This window comes from Aptenodytes forsteri, unplaced genomic scaffold, assembly GCF_000699145.1.
Source record: "Aptenodytes forsteri isolate BGI_AS27 unplaced genomic scaffold, ASM69914v1 Scaffold14, whole genome shotgun sequence".
NCBI classification, from domain to species: Eukaryota; Metazoa; Chordata; class Aves; order Sphenisciformes; family Spheniscidae; genus Aptenodytes; species Aptenodytes forsteri.
Window position 1 is genome coordinate 1,367,045 of NW_008794457.1, and position 22,166 is coordinate 1,389,210.

The 22,166-nt window shown below is 44.9% G+C and overlaps 1 protein-coding gene across 1 annotated transcript; it reads left to right on the forward strand.

Moving 5' to 3' along the window:
- Nucleotides 1–2,486: 2,486 nt before the first annotated feature.
- ZDHHC1 (zinc finger DHHC-type containing 1) lies at nt 2,487–20,900 on the forward strand. The gene is made up of 10 exons (XM_019474994.1): nt 2,487–2,705; nt 5,127–5,302; nt 5,945–6,046; nt 6,894–7,018; nt 7,361–7,519; nt 11,252–11,364; nt 17,145–17,230; nt 17,869–17,962; nt 19,819–19,927; nt 20,284–20,900. The coding sequence occupies exons 1-10, from the start codon at nt 2,487–2,489 to the stop codon at nt 20,817–20,819; spliced, it is 1,719 nt and encodes a 572-aa protein (XP_019330539.1). The 3' UTR covers nt 20,820–20,900.
- Nucleotides 20,901–22,166: the final 1,266 nt, after the last annotated feature.

A 22,166-nucleotide genomic window follows, 5' to 3' on the forward strand; every position in this document is an offset into this window, starting at 1 on the left:
CGTCCGGGACCCCGCTCGCCCGGCCCGGCGGCCCGGTCTCCCCGGTGCCTGCCCGTACGTCCCCGGGAGGTGCCGGTACCCCGGCGCGGCTGGTTGCATGCTCCCTCCCGCTGCCCAGCGCTTGGCTGTCCGGTGGCTGAACATCCGAAGGGGTGAACCTGATAAGTCCCGGCTGACTTATAACTACTATAGTTAACAACCAGCGTCAACTCGGTTACCTCTCCTCTGTCTACAGTGACCGAGTAAGCCCTGACGGTGACTTCGTGCCCTGTTTTTTATATTCAGTGTTTTCTGTAGCTGGGTAGAAAGGAGTGCCGGGCATACCCACAGCGCAGGGCACCCCACCGGGAAGGGGAGATGCTGTATCCTCCAGTCTCTTCACATACAGCTTTGTTTTTCGTCGCTATCGGTGGGTAATCAGTGCATCAGCTACAAGAGAAGCCACCGAGTTGTAAGGGAAAGGCAAGAGGAACTTCGCTTCTGACACGGGGCAGACGAAGCGTTACGCGCGGCTTGCTTCCTTCTTGGGAGTCTGTTACCAGACAGACGCTGGCTGTGGGATGACTGCAGCCTTGGGGGTGGTTCGGCCAGGAGGCAGCTTACCCTGGCTTTGCTCGCAGTTCACCACGTAAAAAATTCGGTCGAATTGTACCAAGGCTTTTGACGTTACGTAACATCATGTTAAAACCACCTGGTGTTATAAAACAGCAAAATCTTGCAGCAAAACAGGGATTCTGGGGTCTGGGTGGGCCTGGCTCCCCCGGCCAGGGTCTGACTGGGAGAAAGGAGAAACCTGGGAATTTCTTCAAATAATCGGAGCGGTTTTTGTAACAGGTAGCTCAAAGTGATGCGCAAGCAAGTTTTCAACAACCTAATGAGGAAAGTATCACATGATTAGTAACTATTTCTCATCATTGATGAGCCAGTTGCCGTGCAGCAATTTAAACTGTGAATGCAGGCAGATACTGCTAATTTCTTCAAAGACTGAAGTTAGGAATTTTTTTTTTCCAGCCTGCTTGTTGGTAAGACTGTGCTGATGAGCATAAATTACCTTCTTTTTTATTCTTGCCCACTACTTCTCTACCAGTTGACCCCAAAAGACATTTCCAGCCCTTTGCCTGGGACTGATGCAGGACCGTTGGTGTACCAAGATCTGAATCGTTCCGCTCGCTCTTTCAGCACGTCGGCATGCTTGCTGTCTTCCAGCCCTTCGGCATTTTTCTGGTACTGGAACCATTATCAAAAATACCGCAAGTGAGCTAGAGACCGCCTCCTTTTCTTTCAGCACGCTCGTGTGCAAGTTAGTCAGACTAATTGAAATCGCTTATCCCTCTTAGATGTTAATTTAACATCCTCTTTAGTTACTAAGGAACAGTGAGCGTGGTGCAGAGGTACCTCAGGTCAGCTCAGGTCCAGCAGAGCTTCTTAGTGCTGGTTTTGCAATGCCACCCCTGACCTGCTGCCTGTATTGTACTCCCTAGCATCTGTTGCACCCGAGTTTTCCGTGAAGCAGAGCAGCCCACCTCTCTGTTGTTAAAAGCTCATCCTGGCTCCGTGGCATGCGAAAAGCAACAACTAATAATCCAACACAAACTGAAAAAAGGAGAAATCGCTTCTGAGCTCCTAACCGTTGTGCAAACAGGAATCAGAAACATCAGGAACTTTCCAGGTTATGGTTCGTAACTCATCTTTGCAGTTAAATCTTGCTTTCTCTTGCCAGGAGTCCAGACATTGTAGGACAGCTGAATAATCAAGCTGCTTCCTGCACGGATGTCCTGCATACGTAACTTTCTGCTCTGTTCTTCTAGCGACAGTCTGCTTTATACTTGTGTTGTGGAGTGACTCCTGCTTCTTTTCCCCTTTTTGTCATTAAATTGTCAGTTCACTTTTTCAGTTTCTAGTGCTTTCCACTTCCTTTGTTGCTAACCAAGGAGTCTCTGTTTTCTTGGACGCTGTGCGGTGCTAAATTGTGGTTCCAGACCATGTGCTCCAGTGGGGCCACCCGCTCTCACTACGCTTCTCTGCACTAGCTGGAAGGAAAACATGGCATATCTGAGACAGGTGAAAGCATTTGTTCTGCCGTCATCCATAACAGCCTTCTGGCATGAAGACATCCCCAGACCACAGCATATCCTACTCCATCTCCGGACTGCCACCAAAATACCCTCTCTTTGCTCTTTTTACCCAATTTAGGTCTAGATCCATTCAAAGACTGGCAAAACCTGCAAGTTTCCCTTAGCTGAAAGTTCGGGGTATTGTCATTTCACGCAGACGTCAGCACTTGCTTTTAGAGTGTGTAATTGTTTTTTCCCTTTTGTTATAATCGATCACAAATCCCCTGTGCAGAGAGAAGTGTCTCCTCAGATGTGTCGTCGTTTTAGTCTCTCCAACTTTCTGTCCACCTCGGAGCACACCTCCAGGACCGGGGCTCAGTCACAATATTTTTGTATCACGTATTTTGTGTTTTCCATTTTTGATTTCTGTAGATGAATATCTGCAATAAACCTCCTAATAAGACAGCTCCAGAGAATTTTGGCGAAGCTGTTCCTGAGGTGCAGGTCCAACGCGCTCGAAGGAATGGCTGGAGCTGGCCTCTGCACCTTTTCCAGATTATTGCCTGGTTGCTGTACCTCTTCTTTGCGCTGGTTGGCTTTGGAATCCTGGTTCCTCTCCTGCCTCGCCACTGGCTGCCCGCTGGCTATATCGTATCCTTTGGTCAAGAGGAGAACGTGGACTGTAATAAACTATCAGTGGGATTTTTTTAAAATAGTCGTTAGGTAGCGTAGAAAGCATAGGAGAAAGCAGCTGAGCCAGAATCTTCTTCTGAACTATAACCATAATCTTGATCTTCTCCTGTCTGTAAAAAACAGTTATTTTGAGAGCCTCTCTGCCCTTCAACTTTAGGTAGGTCATTAACGTTCTGCTTGTCTCCTTCATCACTCTCTGTTAAGGTTACTATCTTTGCCTCCGAGGCTCTTCTGCTGTCTTCTTCTGCCTACGTGTCTCCTTTGCTTTACATTGCTCTTCTACAAGTGTGCTGCGGGGTTTGAGGGAAGCCGTGCTAAAAAAGCCCCTCCTGAAACATCCTTGCCGCGATGGGCAGCCACACCTCCCTGTGCTGACGGAATGAGTCTTGAAAGGCAGCTTTATATGTTTATGATTATACGGTGTGGTTGCCTGTGATAGCTGGCAGTTAATCTTCTCCCTGCCCTCTGTAGAAAATCTGTGAGTGAAAGACGAGGTGGTGTAGTGTGAACCTCAGAGGAGAGCTCTGTCGTGGGACAGTCTTGAGCAGCAGTTTAATCCACGTCTTAACTGTCCTCTCGATGTGGGCAGTATCAGAAGGTGAGGTGCTTGTACTGCGAAGGCATCTTGTCTTGTGTGCTGCCCAGCAAAGCCTGACTCAGCCCAGCCCGATGTGTTTTCCACCTCCTGTCCTCGACCCACTTCCCTAGAGCTGTGCGCGCTTTGCTGCTCCTGCAGCTGGGAAGGAGAGGGACTAGAGATGGGGTGTGCTGGGGAGCAATCCCAGTGCTCCCACTGCCACCTTGTACTGTCACCTGCGCCCAGGGAAGGAACTTCCTCAAGGCCAGGCCCTGGCTCCTGGTGGACTAGTGTGTCTGGGGAGTGGCAGACTGGAAGAGGGCATCTGAGATTTGAATTTAGTACTTAACAAGCTGGTGAGGGTTTATAACTTGTGAGCAAGTGTTTGCTTTTGTCATCTCTCCGGTAACGTCTTCCTGGTGAAAATAAAATTGACCGAGTGGCTCAGTGCCACTTACTGGTTTCTTAGCAGAACCAGAGAACCAGGAAATATTATAGAGAGAATCTTGGGAAAAGTTCTGAAGAGGTGGGATATGCGCTTACGTCATTTATACATCTGATTTATGTATGTCCATGGAGGCTTTGATATGTTTGAGATGTTTTTGCTTATCATTGTTTTAGTTACACCTGCGTGATTTAGCATTAATATCATTAGCTCACAGTGGTCTTACATCTACTTGTCTTATCCAAATCCTTGGTATTATCACGGTTCAAACCTCGTGAATTTGTCTACCAAATATCTTCACAACTCAATCTAAGTCACTCTAATTCAACAGATTAATGTCTCCCAAAGTTTTACTACCAGTTAATAAAGCAGTAATGTCTCTTTTGTGTCAAAGGCAAATCCCTTCCCATTCTGCTACACCAGTCATCAGAGCCCCAGTCAGCTAGACCTCTCAAAGACCTCCTTTTTTTCCGTACTACGCTGCTCTATTTTCCCTAGGCCTTAGTATGATCAATGATGTGCACATTTGGGTGTATAACAAATAAACCGGAAGGTTAATTTTTGCACGCCTGCTCATTTAGTTGCAGTATATTGAGAAGCAAGCTCTCGAGCACAGCGGTACTCTAGGCGTGCAGGGTTGCTGCTTTGTGTTTGTATATTCTCACATATTTGTATATTCTTTTCAAATATCGGCAGTTACTTCAGGTGCCTGATCAAAAGTACTGCTAAAGCCTATTTGCTCTGACTTGCTACTGCGTTTACAAGTAAGAATCCAAACAGGTAACATTTCAAGAAACAATGACAAATCCTGGATACTGTCTGTCTGTAAATTGTGTAGGAGCCTACTTTAAAGGGGTGATCCTCTTCCCTGGGATTCTGACTAAGGAAAAGGAAAGCAAGGTGATCAGTACTAGTTCCTTGATGTGACTTTTTTTTTTCTTTCTTGGAAGTTTGGTCTTGTGAAGGGGCGTGTGCACGGCCTTAACTGACTGTTCCTTTCCAAGGAGTCTGTATGGACTAAGAAACGTGGACCTATGTCAACAGTCTGCACGTGGGGTCAGATTCTGGTAAGTAAAGGTAATTTTTAAAAACTCCTGTGATAGGAAGGACGTTTCTGTGAGGCAGAGTAGTACATAATAAGGAGGGTTGTGCCTGTAGATATAGTTATCTTTTTCCAGAGGATATTTATTACAGCGCAAACATCTCCGTTAAGAAAGCTCAGATTAATGTGCTGCAATCGGTTATATAGTGATTTCTAATTCTAAGCCATGTATTTCTCATCTGTGTGGGCTTTGTGTATTAAGGATAAAAATATATGCATTAAATCACTCATACAATCCTTAACTGTGTACTTCAGTGTCCAGGAGTGTGTTTTATCTACCATTTAGTTGTTCATCTTACTGCAGTCTCCATTGATCCTGCGGATGCAAATGTGCGAGAAAAAAACTATTTAGGGCCTCTGGCCACCTTCAATCGTAATCAACATGCACATGTCATTGAAAACCATCATTGCCATGTCTGTGATGTAGATGTGTAAGTATCTTCTCTTTTCCTTCTACTACTCCGTCTTCTTCACCATTACACTTCACCATTAGTCTTTAATGTTAGACTATACGATTGAAATTGAGCCCCTGAAGCTCTATAGCACGAGTTAAACTTCATCCTGTGGCAGGGTTCGGTTAGTTGGGTAGGTGCCCGCTGTCAAATGTGCGCGTGGTTCTGTGTTTTATTTAATTGCTCACGTGTTGTGTGGAGAGGACTGTACTGTTCCGTGTTACCTGGATGTTGGTGTTTGACCTAACAACGTGTGACTTGTGCGTGTGTGCTTGTATCTGGCTAGAAGCTAATTCGGTAGCAGGAAATGCTTGGAGGGCAGACATTAAGATCAAGCTTTGTAGAACTGCTAAAGGGTTTCAAATAAGAAATCAGTGATCTACCCAAATTAGAAATCACGCAGTGCATTGAAAGGCAATTTTTGCAGTGTTTGGGATTGTGGTCCAACGATGGCCGATATGGCCGATACGTTTGGGCGTTGAAGTATTCCTGATGTAGAAGGTTTTCTCACTATTACCTGTATGTATTACCTCTACTGCTGTATCCCCCTGTATTTGTGTCGCTGGAAAGTCATGGTAATGAGCTGGTGCTGCCACGCTAACGCCACCCTTTCTTTGGCAGGAGTGCCAAGTCAAAGCATTGTGGAACTTGCAACAAGTGTGTGTGTGGCTTTGATCACCACTGCAAATGGCTCAACAACTGTGTGGGAGAGAGGAATTACTGGTAAGAGCTTGGCATTGTGACAGGAGCACAACACTGCCTCAGTAATGTCGCCCCTTCTCTTCCCAAGATTCTCCTGCATCTCAGTCTGGTCTATATTCAGCCACACAGAACCACTTTTCTTTCAGACCCCGGCTGAATAAAATCAGTCATGAGAAAACTAGATGGAAAATGCAAGCATGATTTTGACATTCAAATGACCAGGGATAAAACTCCTACACTTAGAATTTTGTAGCTGACCATCTACGAGTAAAAACAGAGAACATAATCTTATTATTTGGTATTAGGAAAAGCTTATGGGATGTTAATTGGGTGTCCTTAATGTTTCTGAGAGCTGGAGTGGGAATAGAACCGTGATTGTGCTGTTCCTGTCTCTGAAACAACCTGCATCCAGATTGCATGCTTTCCCTACGAGACTTGCCAGCAGCAATATAGGCAGCAGCACATAGGCACCTCTAATCTGTGCCAGGTTTAAGATAAAGAATAAGGAGGCTATCACTGATTATTGCTTCTCAGTTTACTCTCCTGCACTAAAACCACATGGAAAGCAAAGAGTTGTCACTACTGGCTGCCACGTTACACTGCCTTCAGATTTTGTGCAGGGAGCTCTTTGTCTGTCCTAGATCTACTTGACTGTTTTGGAACCACGGCTGCTCTAAAGGGTCACGGTTTAGTCCCTCAGGGTAACAAATCAGAAGTAAGACTTTTAACCAGTATCTATCATAAGTGTAAGAAAGCGTCACAGTAATTTGGGATAGCTGTCTATATCTCTATCTTTATTAGGGGTTGGGATTTTGAATTGTATGCGTGATGTTATTGAAGCCACTCAGACCTCTGACCTTCTTGGCAGGCTCTTTTTGAATAGCGTGATGTCTGCCATTCTGGGCCTTGGGCTTCTGCTGCTCGTCGCTTGCTACGTCTTCGTGGAGTTCTTCATCGACCCCATGATGCTTCGCTCTGACCGGCACTTTGATGGTACTAGCAGTGCTTCAGTTGAGCATCCTGTGAATCAGCCAGCGTATCTCGATATGGGATTGGATTCTGTGGGCTCTCCCGCTGAGGAGGAGCTCCATTCCTTACTCCTTCAATTGTATATTTCTGCAAGAGTATCTCTGCTCAGCTGGACGGAATGTCTTTCCTTACCGAGCTGACTAACTGTTCTTCCCAAAGGCCTTGCAGACAAAAGATTTCTTAGACCTCCAGTGCATAATGGGTCTGCAGCTACTTTTGAGTTAACAATATTTCCAGCTGTAAAGTTGAGTTAGAGATTTTAATACCTGGACAATCTACTTATCTCCAACTCCTTTTGTTTTACAGCTCTAAAGAACCACACGGATCGCTGGTTTGTGTTTCTTCCTGCAGCTCCTGTTGAGACTCGGGCATCTGCTATTTTGGTCATAGCTGGGATTTTTATTCTTCTGAGCCTAATGACCGTGATCCTACTAGGCCACCTCTTGACCTTCCACATCTATCTTAGTAGGTATTATGTTCCTGTCAACTGCATCCCCATTTCATTTTCTCTTAGCTTCTTCTACTCATTCTGCATTCACTGTGTGTTCACTCATGTCACAAACATACACACATTGTGCAAGATTGCCATTGAAAAGGTAGAAAATTCGGGTTTAACATTATACTTCTGATTTTCCCCCAGTAACAGGTGGGCTTATCAGTGCATGTGCAATACGGGGCTTGCGTTGGGCCTGTGCATTCATGTGTCTAAGCTGTGTTATCCTGGAACTGAAAGCACGTGGGAGAGTAGTAGAGAGGCCAGGTGGGATGAACTGGTTAATTCCAGCTCAGTGCCAGTGATGGCAGATTCAGATTGGCTTTTGTGAGTCTCTTCACTGTGCTCCCCAGTACTTCTGTTGTGTGAGGGGGCTTGTTTCTCCATTACCCCAGAGAAATGCGGACGGTATTGATCTAAATTTCTAACAGGAGGCCTGACGTCCAGGTCTAGGTCCCTTTATGGAAGCTGTACCATATCAGCACAGAATGACTTGTGGAGTTCAGGGGAAGAGGTTTTTAGAAAGGTTCCTCATTAGATCTCCTACTTGTTGCTCTGTCAAGAAGGGATATTTGTGTTTGTTTATGTACAGATGGGCATCAAAAACCTTTTTTCAGCCATCGTCTAAAATGAAGCCAGTGCTGTTTGGCTGCCTGACGTAAGTCATGATGAGAAAAGATCTTACGCTTGCAGTAGTCGGTGGTGCCAAAACTAAGGAAGAAGGGATGTGGTGGAAGAGAAATGAGGACGTCGGTTACAGACGATCCTTGGGTGGATTTTTAGGTTGTCAGTTAACAGCGATGCAGATGCCAGCACAAACTAGGTCAGCACAAACCAGTGCAGCTCCAGAAGCAAAATAGTTGCACTGCTGAAGGGTAGCGTTTGATGGGTGAGTGTTCCTCAGCTGGCATTAACGTTACAGTCAGTGAGGTCATTGACCGTCGGTTTCCTTCTACAGCCTCTTTGAGCTTATTTTAAATTTGGTCGCGCTGTGGTTTTGCTTTCTCGGTGGAACTGAAAGTTGACTTTGCTGGGTTAATGGCGATGCCTGGAGATTTCAAAGGTCGATCTAGCACTGTAGGAAGACTAAAAGCATAACAAAGCTGGGACCGCTCCAGGAAGATTTCTTTTGGATGAAAAAGAAAGGATTATTCGGTTTAATACCGAGCGGTATTTATCCTTCTTTGTGTACAACTTCCACAAGAGGGTGCTCCCTCCTTGGGCTAAAGACATGCTTTCTCATGTCACAGAAGCGTGCGTGTGTTACGCTAGTTCTACTCGGCGTTTGGGGGATTTTTTTTTTTGTTGCTGTTGTCTTAGGGTGATTTTGTTTTCCTCTTTCAGAATAAATTTTGAGCCAAATTAACTTTTATTTCTGGCCCAATTTTAAATCTTTATGACTTACATGGAAACAGAATTTAATTATTCTTAATTTTTGTTGACATTTTATTACATTAAAATCTTTCTGGCCCAATCTTTATGACTTACATGGAAACAGAATTTAATTATTCTTAATTTTTGTTTTTTGTTTATTACATTAAAATCTGCTACCCTGTTGAAACTGGTTCCAGCTCTGCAGAAGTGTGGTGTGTTAAGTCCTTGCTTAAAAGGAGCGATGTTATTTCTGGCCCAATTTTAAATCTTTATGACTTACATGGAAACAGAATTTAATTATTCTTAATTTTTGTTGACATTTTATTACATTAAAATCTGCTACCCTGTTGAAACTGGTTCCAGCTCTGCAGAAGTGCGGTGTGTAAGTCCTTGCTTAAAAGGAGCGATGTTACCGTATTGAAGCCTATATTGTGTGTTACATATGAGTATGCACTACACTTACAACTGGGATTCAGGGAGATAGACAAAGTATGTCTGGTTTAAATTCCTCTTATTTCACACCTGTAATTGTCAATAGTCTCATCTGAATGCTTTAAGGTAGACAGTGTTGGAATGAACTGTCTAACCTCTTTTGGGACTAGAAATACAATTTACCAATTAAAACATAATTACTGTTCATGAACATTTCTTCATAAACCTATTTTTTTTAAATAATTAAATTACAGAAAGAAAATAGTGCCCCTGTGAGTGGTATTGCCTTTAAGCTTCACATCAGAAAACCTGGCTTAAGTCAGGTATGACTACGAAAATTTTAGAATCTAGTTTTGTTACAAGCACAGTGAAATTTTCAGAATTACTGTCCTGATTTTAATTACTCACTGCTATTGCTCAAAAGGAAGGAAGTAGGTTATTCTCAAAATAGTAGGTCCACGTATTCAAATTTACCAGTCTTGACTGAGACTCAGTTCTAGAGGCATTCAGTGAAGCACAGCACTTCAGAAGTTTGGAGGGAGGATATTTTTTTTCCTTCAATGCTGAGAGGCCAATAGTAAGCAGAATAAAAAGAAAAAAATAGTAGGGAGTATAGGAAGGGAATACAGGAAAGGATATGGGGTTCTTCACAAGCTATGTTTATATATTGCACAGTATGTGCTGCAGTGTTACCTGGCCAGACAAATGCAGTATTTTTTAACTAAATAGCTCTATTAAAATATTTTAAAAGTTACACTGTTAAGTATTCAAAACCAACAAACTCTAAATTAAAAATGGTTTATAGCCCTTTGCTTATGAAGCAATATTCTGTTTGCCAAATAAAGCATACGGCACCATTCTAGGAGCATTTGCCAGCACCCTGCGCTGTCCCCGTTAGGTGCATTCACTAATCACTTGGCTGCAGACTCACATTCATTTTTATGCTCTGTCTTCCTGGCCAAATGGATCTTGAATTCTTATTTCTTCATAAGATCATTGCTTTAACAGGAGGGGCACCTTCTCCTCTGCTCTCCCCCACCTCCCTGTGAAGTAGTCCTGTGTTTAGGGCATGGTTTTGAGAGGTAAGATGTTACTGATACAAATGTCTTCAGGCAGAGGACGGATTGTAGTCTGATGTCCCACATCCTAGGCATCTGCTTTGACTACTATGCTTCCGTAAAAAGGAAGAATGACTACCAGGCTGTGCACTAAAAACCTTCAGCATCCATTTCTGGGTTTTGTGCTCTAAAAATACTTACCATAACAGGGTCATTATGGGAGGAATGTCTGAGTTTTGGATCCTCGTAATGTCTTGGGTCTCATGAAGAAACCAAGCTGCTCAGAAATGTCACATGCTTTTGGTCATTCATGGAAGCAGACGTGTTTGTGTGTGGGACCTTAAGAGCACATAAACTCAGATAGATGTAAACTCTGGGCCCATCTATTTGGCACGGGGCAAGCCGTGCATTTGATGCTCAGTTTTGGACGTTAAGTGTCTCAATCTCCTCTACAGGACACACTAACCTGCTGAATTTCTTTTCTCCATTTAGCATCATGTACCTTCTGACTACTCACTGAGCTTTCTGTACAATACAGATCTTACCCTTATTGGGTGTGAATAATGGATTTGCTCTGAAATGAGCTGAGCAAATTACTACGGTATAGAAGGCTGTACCACATATATGAGGCTTTAGAAGAATAGTGGGACTATGAGGAAGTGTGATGATGACAATAAAGGATATAGTAAGATGTACAGTGCAAAGGTACTTTTGGCTTAGAGTATCAGTCTTTTCATGTTTATAGTTACTATTTGATTGTATGGTTATTCAGACTGTTTGTATAAGTGTAATCAGGGAGTGGCCTTTCCTGCACTGACAGCTCTCTTTCTTTCCTCCCAGTGTGGAACAAATTGACTACGTACGAGTACATCCTGCAGCAGCGTCCCCAGCAAGAGGTGAAAGAGGGAGACAAGCAGCTGGAGTCTTGTCCCTCCCAAGTGAGACCCGGTCAGGTACTCGTACTTTCAGTCCATTTCTGAAAAACAGCCTCGCTTGTCCACCGTGTAGAATTTGCTTCACTTCTGCGAGCTCCAAATTTTAGAGGCAGTTGCTAGAGATAAGACTCCAGAGGTACTTTGGTGGAGTTGAGGAGGATGTGAGAAAGTGTAAGGCCTGTAATTTGATGAACGCTTTAGGCATAACCAAGTACTGCTTTCAAAGGGATCAATCCCACCCACTCTCTTCCTCCACCACTTGTTTTCAGCCCTGCACTGTCTATTCTCTTCTGCCAGCGCAGCTGTTCGTTACAGTCATGCAGTGAACAGGGTGGGGGAACTCATCTGGGTAAGAATAAACTTTATTAAAAAAAATAGTTGAGCTCGTGTTTAGCTGGCCCAGCTCCCTCCCGTTTGGTTCACCGAGCAGTCACATAAATGCTTGTGTCAGCACAAAGGAGGGTGACTGAAGAGTGGGAAGGGTCCTGTCACTGGAAAGGACAGGGCCATCTGTTTGGGTGGCAGTGCACGTCCTGCTGGCTTATGTGAGCGGTATCGCAGGTCACGACTGAAAGTGAGACAGGCTCTAAGGCTGGAGAAACTGGGGCTAATCATCAAGCAGCTAATAATACCAATAGTTGAACTATCTTGAAAAGGAAAAGGACACCAATCGTGTTCAGAAATGACCCAGACATCTGCTTTTCTTTGAATTGAGTCTACGTAGCGATAAGGGTCCTTGTGATTACCACGATGTTGATCTGTATCTCTGTAAAAAGAGTTCTACAAGCTCTTTAATGCTGTTACACTCTGCAGTGGCATATATATTCCACTATGAATTGAGAGGTTCAGCGTAATTTATTTTGCCGCAAGGCAGCTCTATCCCTGGAGTTACTCAAAATTTGACTGGACAAATTCTGTACTGGCTTTAACAGGGGGTTGGACTAGAAACTTCCAGAAATTCTTCCTAGTCTAAATTATTCTGCGATTCTGCGATCCCGTGTAACTTTTAGTTTTATGCAAGTAAGTTACCTATGATACAACCAGTTTTATATTTCATAAGACATTAATTAAATCCAAGCTTCATCCAAGTATTCTGTGTAGAGATACTGGGATCTGTCCGGACTCATTTGTAGTTCTTCCCTATCAAAGCAAAGGGGAAAGTGAGCTAACTCCCTTTCGTGTGGAGACCCCAGCTTTTCATACATATTTTTTTACTGTCTTGGAAAAATTGAACTTTCAGTTTAAACAGAGGTTTCCATAACAACAAAAATATTTGGCACTTTGTCTCATAGAGCTTTGCTTACTATGAAAATTAAAACAATAATAAAGCATTAGCTCTAATCATTTCCTAGTTACTGAATTTTGATTGATATTGAAAATATACTTGAACAGGGGTGGACTCTGAGTGTGTGCACATTTGGGATGTAGCCATTCAATGATGTTCTCCTGTCTGCACTGGTGCTTATCTAGATATGTGTGAATATGGTTAATTGGAAGCAGCAAGCCTGGAAGAAGCAGGGTGAAAAGCAGTTCTGTGTTTCAGGACTGCAGTTAGTACCTTGGGGAACAAGAAAGACTGGATGATGCCCAGTAACATTGTTATGAAAAATGTTAACCCACCAGATTTTCCTTGTTTCTTACATAGCAACCAAGAGATAAACACAAACAAATAGATTGGAGTAGGAGAACACCAAGTGACTTGCCTTTTGTAAGCTGTGTGGACTACAGCCTTCTTTAGCTTCAACACAGAAATCCTTTGTAATTGATCCAAGATGTTGCAAGCATAAAATGGAAATCATCCTCTTCCCACTTTTGTCTTAAGTGTTCATTCATTTTAGGGAGTAAGAAGAAACATGCATTTCCCCTTTAATCCTTGTTTTTGACCCTTATTCAAGCTTGGGTGTTGGTTTTGGCTTCAGTTTTCCATGTTTGTCTGCGGTTAAATCTTCGGCTATGTTCAGGTTAAAGGATTCTTGTTCAGGTTAAAGGATTCTTATGTACTTGTAGAATCCTTCTCAGAACATGCACGAAGTAAAAGCCCTAATTTTGCACACTTAAGTGGTTCAGATGTCACAAAAAAATGCAAAACAGTTGGACATATACAGCCTTTGCCTCTATTACTATACCCAAAGCAGCGTGTGCAAGTAACAGTTTTTTCTGTAGGCAGTTGCATAGCAGTCCAAAGAAATCTAAGCTAAACCAAACCCAGTGCTTTAATGCCTAATTGCATTCATACCAGGGAGCTGGCTTTCATAGTGAGGCCAGCTGGGATGTGATTTTTTTCACATTCCTAAAGCTTTGAACTTGCTCTGGACACCGATTCAGGTTGGTGAGGTTTGGTTTTAAATAATAAACACAGATTTTACTCAGCTTCCCTCACATTTTCAATATTGTTTCCCTCTTCCAATGTCTGGTTAAGATGAACCTAGTCTTCACTCTCAGCCTCAACACTTGCAACAGACCCACTTTCCCTGGGACAAGAACCATTTTTGCCTGTTCAATTCTGCCTCCCCTCCAGCCAGACAACATTTCAGGGCACTGGCTGTCACTGAAGTGGATGATACGAGCAGCCACAGTGGGCAAGGGAGCTGAATTCATCCTGAAGTTGTAACCACCACCACTGGGGTGGACACAGCTGGTATTCAGCCTCCAGAGGAGGTCTGAGCATGGCCAGGATTTGCAATGAACTTGGGCGGTCTGTCGATTTAGCAGTCTGTTTTCGGCAAGAGTAAAAGCTGAATCCCGACAACCCAGTTGGAAAGGGTGGATCTGTCTTGCTGTTGCAGTTGAAGGATGCTGGCTGTCCCGCTAACAACTGTGGGAGCGGAGGGAGGCTGGGACTCTGCGCTGTGGTTGTAGTTTTTGTCACACTGAGAGAACATTGTATTTTCTACTGATCGAGTCTTCTTCCATTTGCTTCTGCTAGTCAGCTCTAATGATTTGCTTTCTTTTATGTGGCTGCTTTGGTTATACGTAATTTATAGAAGGCTGAAATGGACAAAAAAGCTCTTTCATTCCCTGCTTGGAAAGAAGTTGTTCATGATATTCTCAAGATGTATAATTTCTTAATCTCCTTTGAAATGCCAGTCCTGCAGTCCTGTTTGTATGCTGTGGACATTGAATCCTGATCGTTTTCAGTTACTCTGCGCAGTCTTACGAGGATGTCTCCTGCTGCAGCTCATTTCAGCCACGGCGTGCTTTCCTCTGAAAAGACCTACGGCCCGTACGCTCACAGTGACACGAGATTGTGTGTGGTCCCCTTCATTGGTGACTCAGGTGCATGGGGCTTGAATGTAAATGTTAAGAATTTGGTCCCCAAGGAGATTTGAGGAAACATTTATGTACATTTGGTGTTCGGTCGATGATGAGCGATGATCTGACTAGAGTTACAAGTTCTATTTGAAATACATGTGGTCAATTTCTGCAGATTATTAATCCTGCACTTGGATAAACCCTGCCTATAATAGCCCCAAGCAGCATAATTCTCAAATCAGAAAGTTCTAATGTTTGGGATTGCTAAACCAATTCCCTTCAAATTTGATGTTACCACCTATAAAACAGCTGCAAATTCCTTCCCAACTCCTTTTTTCCTTTACGAGACCAATTAAACTCAGAGCATGTTACAAAAGGCAACAGGCCTGAAGCCCTTCCAGTTTGGCAACTGTCTTATCTAACAATCACACGAGTACTGAGACTCCAGACATTGATGCCAAGATGTTCAAAAGCAGCTAGTAATTTTGGAAGTATCTCTTCTAGCGTGTAAAGAAGGCTGGCCAGAGTTGATCAGACCGGAGTGCTGGCTCTGACACCGGCCAACTGTGGAAATTGTGAACGCTGAGAGGGAGTGCAAGAGTTGTAGTCCCCAGTACCCTCTCCCAGCACTTGGGAATATGTGTTAGGGGCTTTTGGAGCACAGAGCTTCGAACGGCTTTATATTTGCTGGTTTCTCACACAAACTTTTATCTTTTCTTCTTGAATCCATGTAACATTTAGCACCTGCAGCATCCCATGGCAGTGAGTGCTACAGCTTATTTCCATGCTGTGTCAAAAGTGCAGCAGCCTTCCTTCGGTTTCTTTTGAAACGACTACCTATTTTTTTTTTCATTTGATGCTCCCTGAATGTTGTGTTAGAGAGATGGTAAACAATTATTCCCCATTTGCTTTCTCCACTCATATCTGCCCTGAGTATTTCCTCTCCTGACTGAAGAGCCCTGACCCATTAGCTGTTTCTTGTACAGAAACTGCTCCATACCTTTCATTGGTCCTGTCGCTCTTCTCTGTACCTTCTTCCAGGTCTTCTGTGGGGGAAGATGCTGGAACACTATAGAGAATCCAGTGTCCAGGCTGCCGATGAATTTATTCAGTAACATGAAACTATTTTCTTTTTTTTTTTAATGCTTTTCCTTTTCATTCCTATAATCTGAAATGATTTCTTGGCTGCCACTGAATGTGCAGCTCCACGAATCCTTTTCTAGTTCAGAGACTGTTGCTTTGTATGTAAAGTTTACACTACTTTTCCCACGTGCATCGCTTTACATCTTTACATCTAGCAATATTGATTTTCATGTGCCATTTTATCACCCCGTAATTCAATATTGCAAGAGTCTTCTGCAGCTCTCTGCGGTTGGCTTTCATTTTTATTGCCTTACATAAGGGAGTATCATCATCAGACTTCATCTCACTGTTCTGCTCTTTTGTCGATTGTTTATGAATTGTTGAAGTGCAGAGGCCCTGGGTCTCTCAGGAACCCGTTTGTGGGACGTCCAACTTTGACTTCATTTTCTCAAGTTTGCTGAGCAGGCTGTTCAGACAAATAGGTCTTCATGAGCTTGCTTAAGCTTTTTTGGAAGCTAATGCCTATCGCATTTAAAATCCCTCCGTCTTTACCACCTAAAAGTTGCCTTAAAATGTATGTGTGTCTTTATAGTCACTACACACTAAAATGTTTTAAGAGGAAGTTGTCTTGCTAATTATTCAAGTTTAAGAGCAGCTGAAAAGTAGTGTCAAGGTTCTCCTGAGCACGGTTTATCCTTTTTGACAACGGGGCTTCATACCCTGCCTCACGTGGGACTCTGACCATCTTAACTGTGTCCTTTTGAGGGAGAACTGGGAGCCCTTTTCTGTAATGCAGGCACTTGGATTTAGGAGGCTTATTCGTTGCGTCTTCTTATATGTTTATGAAAGTATGCAATTTTAAAGTTCAGGATGGCATTACTTTGAATTCATCTATAGCTGAGCCAAATGAGCAATATATCACATTCTTTTTTAAAAAACAGCAGTTATTAGCCATACAGGATTCACACAAGAAACAGAAAATACTTTATGTTTTTCCTCTGTGTTGCATGCTTTCATTTTCCTCACCTCCATTCTGAATTTAAAAGAAGTTTTTTGCATTCACTGCTTAGCTCCTGTGATTGAACGGTATAACTAATGGAAGCTTTAAGTGATATTTTGAATGTGGTCCCAAGAAATGATTAAGCTGGTCTCCGTAAGTGTAATTTGTTTTCGAGTCACATGAAATACTGGCTGGACTAAATGAATGAATCAGGGACTTCTAATTGTCTCAATCTTGGTTTTCCATCTTCTTAAGCAGCAGACTCCTGCTGAGTTTCAGCTGTGCTGAAAAAAAAAGTGAACAGCTGAAACTGTTCTGTAAGGACAGAAAATGTCTGGCCTGTGGCTGAGGAAGGAGGAAGAAGACATCTCTGTAGTGAAAATCCCTCTTCTCCACTCTGTGTCCATATTGGTCTGAAAATGTTCATTCTTTTCTTTCTTTCTTTCTTTTTTTTTTTTTCCAGGAAGCAGACTTTTTTTCAGGTAACTCTGGCTATACAGACCCTGGTATTCAAGAAGAGGAATTCTCAACAGTAACTTCAGGAAAAGGGTGAGTAAAGTCATAGATAGGAGTCTCCCAGCAGCATGTATGGTGAATGGGAAATTGTCATCAAAGTCACTGATGGACCCTAAGACAAAAGTACTTAGGAGGATAGGGAGCACCAATGTTTTGACCAAGGCATGGTGAAATCTTTGAGTTTCAGGAGGATAAATACCTGCAGGACTACTTGCCTCCCCTCCCCTGGGAAAATATCTTCCCTAGAATACTCTGTTTAGGCTGTTTTGTATTAAAATTACTTTAAAGCTGCCTGATTTGTCCTGTAATTCCTATATTGAGCTCATTATAGTTATATGCTTTCAGGTTGTCAAGAGATGAATCACGACAGCAAAATTTATAACACAGGCAACACTCATGGGAAAACAGCATCCTTGTCTCTTAATTAATCCTTGCCTATTAACTCATGTCCCCGGGGAAGGGAGAAGAAACCCTGCATATCTCGCACAGTTGTGCAGGAAAAGTTACCCTGCAGTCTTGCTGGGAATGCTGTGCAAGGCAGGGGATGCTTCGGTCAGGCTGATGTGTACGTGCAAGCAAAGCGGGCATCAGAGTTAAGTCATGTCTAAGGGAAGCACCAGAGTTAAGTCATGTCTAAGGGAAGCATCTTGTATATCTGCTGTGTGTTTTAGCTTTTCAAAGCTCTATGTCCGCGATGATGAAGCTGACCCCCAGCAGAGCTCCTCCTCTGACCTCCCGTCTCTTCACTTTGCGGTCCCTTCTCAGGTAAGCAGGAGACTTGCTACATACCATAAAATCATAGAATCATAGAATCATACAATCATTGAGGTTGGGAAAAGACCTCTAAGATCATCAAGTCCAACCGTCAACCCAACACCACCATGTCCACTAAACCATGTCCCTAAGAGCCTCATCTACTCGTCTTTTAAATACCTCCAGGGATGGGGACTCCACCACTTCCCGGGGCAGCCTCTTCCAATGTTTCACCACTCTTTCAGTAAAGAAATTTTTCCTCACATCCAATCTAAACCTCCCCTGGCGCAACTTGAGGCCATTTCCTCTCGTCCTATCGCTTGTTACTTGGGAGAAGAGACCGACCCCCACCCCGCTACAACCTCCTTTCAGGGAGTTGTAGAGAGCGATGAGGTCTCCCCTCAGCCTCCTCTTCTCCAGGCTAAACAACCCCAGTTCCCTCAGCCGCTCCTCATAAGACTTGTTCTCCAGACCCCTCACCAGCCTTGTTGCCCTTCTCTGGACACGCTCCAGCACCTCGACGTCCTTCTTGTAGTGAGGGGCCCAAAACTGAACACAGTATTCGAGGTGCGGCCTCACCAGTGCCGAGTTCAGGGGCACGATCACTTCCCTACTCCTGCTGGCCACACTATTTCTGATACAGGCCAGGATGCCATTGGCCTTCTTGGCCGCCTGGGCACACTGCCGGCTCATGTTCAGCCGGCTGTCGACCAACACCCCCAGGTCCTTTTCCGACAGGCAGCTTTCCAGCCACTCTTCCCCAAGCCTGTAGCGCTGCATGGGGTTGTTGTGGCCGAAGTGCAGGACCCGGCACTTGGCCTTGTTGAACCTCATACAATTGGCCTCGGCCCATCGATCCAGCCTGTCCAGGTCCCTCTGCAAGGGACACCATAACCTCTGCAGCTGACGATTCACCAGGTTGCATGGGTGCACGCTCACTCGAGTGCGGGCTGTGGTTAACTCCTTCGTACACATGCCCTCCCTGTCCTCAGCATGTATCTGCAGGTATGGCTGTGCCCTGCAGTCACTACAATCAAGTGATACTCTCCTGTCTCAGCTCACACATGTGATCAGATATATTCTGCAGTTCCCTCATAAGCTCTCAGCCTAGCTGTAATACAGCTGTAATGCAATATCTTGCTGCTCCAGTGCAGTTCAGTGACTGTATCTTTACTACTTTGTTGATGTAACAAGCTGTGCATGTTTCTGTAGAGCAAAATCCAACAGTTTATATGTTCAAATATGGACGTTAAAGCATCTGCCCAGGGAAAGATGGGGTGTGTGTGGATACGAAGCTTGAGTGTATGAAACAGCTGTCCAAAGTCAAGTTTTCCGTGCTCTTGATATTCATGTACCTACGTCCAGATGCTCTCCCCCCTTGCTCAAATGGCAGGTGGTGGTGCTCTCCCCCTTTCCTCCAGGCTTATTGATCAAAATCTTGTCATCTAGCTGATAAGAAAAAATCCTTTTCAACTATACTTGTGTTTTGGACAAGAGCTATCTCTCTCTTGGGATGTCCTGTGCTATGTGACTTTTGGTCCCCTCTTCTAGTTTGACTCTAGAAATGCATTTGTCCACCAGTCTCTCATACATCCTCCAGCTGTATGAGACGACAGCTTAAAGGTACCTACACACAGAGAATCGCTGGATGCAGATAATGTGTGTGTTCGTTAAATACCTGTTCTCTGTCATTGCTTTATAGTAACTCAGTCCTAAACTATAAAATATTCTGGGACTTGGGTCATACTTAATCCTCATTATTAAAAATAGGAGGAATTAAAGAGAGGTAGCAATTAAAAAAACGGAGTGTCTCGTTACTTTGGGCTGTTGAAGTGACTTCCCTTCTCTTGGGCCACTTGTTTTCACAGCGACAGAAAAAAAGAAGAAAGAAGACGCATAAAGCTTCTTCCTCAGCAACGGAGGGCAGATCTAAAACACACGCTAGACCTTGGCCCTCTTTCCCAGATCCCCAGTCAGGTGGGAGCGCACCGGTCAGCTTCTCTGCTTCTGAACTGCATTTCTGGTTGCTGGCACACAGAAATGAAGTGTGTCATGAAAACCCAGCACTGGCGGAAAGTTAATTTGCCTAAGAAGGGAAAATGAGTGCTTCTGAGTGCTTGGAGATACTCTAAAATGATCAGACTTGGGTACACTGCTGAGTGTAGAGTTCTCTACATTTTCATATCTAATTTGCATAAATACAAGTATGATTTTCTTTAACACTAGTGGATCAGCCATGTCAGAGTTTCTGGGCTTGTTGATGTCTTTGTGGGGCTGAGGGCTCTCTCTCTCTCTCTTCTTAAGCTTTCTTCTCCCTTTCTTTCCATCTGTAGAGTTCCCAGCCATGGCTGCTGCCACCTCATCTTCCCACAGCCTTCGCCTCTTAGTGCCAGCTTTTCCTCCGAGAGCTGCTGTGCCCCCCAGCAGCACCGGCCTCATCCAGGCGGTGGGACCCCCAGCTGACTATCACTCAGAGTCCGCCGAGTCCATGGATGAGATTCCTGTGGCTCAGACTCGCCTTGGGAGCACTGCCCTTCACGGGCCTCCTAAGAATAGCTCAAGCAACTCTCAAGACTATCCCTTGTCCACAGACAATCCCAGAGGTGACAGGAAGAAGAATCTGTATTCTGGGCACAAGGTAAAAAGGAAAAGCTGCCAGACAGACAGACGCGTGGAACAAGACTTGGAACTTTTTTCTAAGATCCCTGCTGTGTTTGTAAGTAAGAGCAGCGGAGAACCTCATGTCTCTCAGCCCCAGCCCAGTGAGAGCACATCCGAGCCGCACCACAGAAAATGCACCAGCAAGCAGCACGTGGGCAGACGTGATCCGTGCTTTAAGGACATAAGGACAAACACCACAGCGGCCTAGTGATCAGCTGTCCAAAGCCATAGCCTCTGGGGACAAGGCAAGAGGTTCTCTTTCTATTTGTGTGTTGCCGTTCAAAGATCTTGACTCCAGTGACTCGTCTTTTTCGCTGGAGGTAGCAGCGTCCCTTTACCTGATGCTGTCCATCTTCCAGCAGAACTAGCTGAGAGGCAGTAAAAACCCTGCTGCATCATTGTTTCTGGCTGCCTCTTCCTGAGCCAGGAGTGCCCCTGCGCCCAGTTCCATTCTCCTTGTCAAGGGGGAACAGTCTCCCCGGATAGGGGTGTGCCCAGGGCTGCCACTGGTTAAGGACCGCAGCGTTAGTACTCCGTAGAGTGCTGAGGGACTCATCCCTGCTCCGTGTGCTTGCCGTCAGACTGCAGTGAGACGTTTCTCATGCACGACCAAAGGCAAGAGGCAATAAGGTGGCAAACCTGAGGTAGGCATGTTGCTAGAGAGAACTAGAGTACTCTCCATAGGAAGGGGCTGTACCCTCCTGGCCCTCTGCACATTAGTACCGCGGTAACTTTCTGGGAGAGTGCGTGGGGAAGAACGAGGCTGCATCTCTGCTCTTCCCTGCACCCTGAAAACTAAATTTCCCATCTGCCTACACCCTGTCAGTCTTTGGATCACGCGCAGGGGCTTCAGCAGGTGGTCAGGGAGTAACCTCAGGATTGTCCTGTCCCTGTACCGCTTTCCACTGGACGCCCTCAAGCCAAGTTCACCAGCATGTATTCTGTAAGGCGGCGTAGTTTGACTTGCTCCACCTTCCCAGCAGCCCAGGGTGCCCCGCAGAGCAGCTTTCTCATCAGAAGCTCTGGGATACAGCAGGTCCTGAAACCTTTCCATTGCCTGGGCTGCCAGATCCACATTAGTCCACAGCCAAGCCTGGAGTCTCTGTATTGCAGAAAAATCCCACATCAGACACCGGGGCATGTAGCCAGTGCCTCGAGTCACAGCACCCTGTGCTGGTGGTGAGAAGCAGAGAGCTGCCTGGGCTGCCGAGCTGCAGCGCCTTGGCTTTCCCTGCCCTCTTGGCTTCCCCAGGCAGCATGCCCCGTTTCAAATTCCTGGCTGAGCGCTGAGACCGGGGCCGCCAGCAAGCTCAGATCTGCCGAGCAGCCAGCTAACCTCAGAGCCTGGGATAGCAGCTACGCACGCATCCCGATGGGCCTTGCCACCGGTATGGATGGGCCTGACACGATTTGTCATTTGGCAGCCCCGGCACCTGCACAGCCCCTGCCTCCCCGGCACAGCCGGCGCCCTGAGCAGCGGGCTTGGCCGGTTGCAGCGTTTCTGGACAGGCCCCCAGTTGCTGCACGCTGCTGGCGTGTGCGAACACATAGGTGC

Excerpts from the sequence above, each read along its gene's own strand:
- ZDHHC1 (XM_019474994.1), top strand. The coding sequence starts at position 2,487 with ATGAATATCTGCAATAAACCTCCTAATAAGACAGCTCCAGAGAATTTT. Across the intron at positions 11,365-17,144 it reads CCCAAGTGAGACCCGGTCAG|GAAGCAGACTTTTTTTCAGG; the intron begins GTACTCGTACTT and ends TTTTTTTTCCAG. Across the intron at positions 19,928-20,283 it reads TTTCCCAGATCCCCAGTCAG|AGTTCCCAGCCATGGCTGCT; the intron begins GTGGGAGCGCAC and ends TTCCATCTGTAG.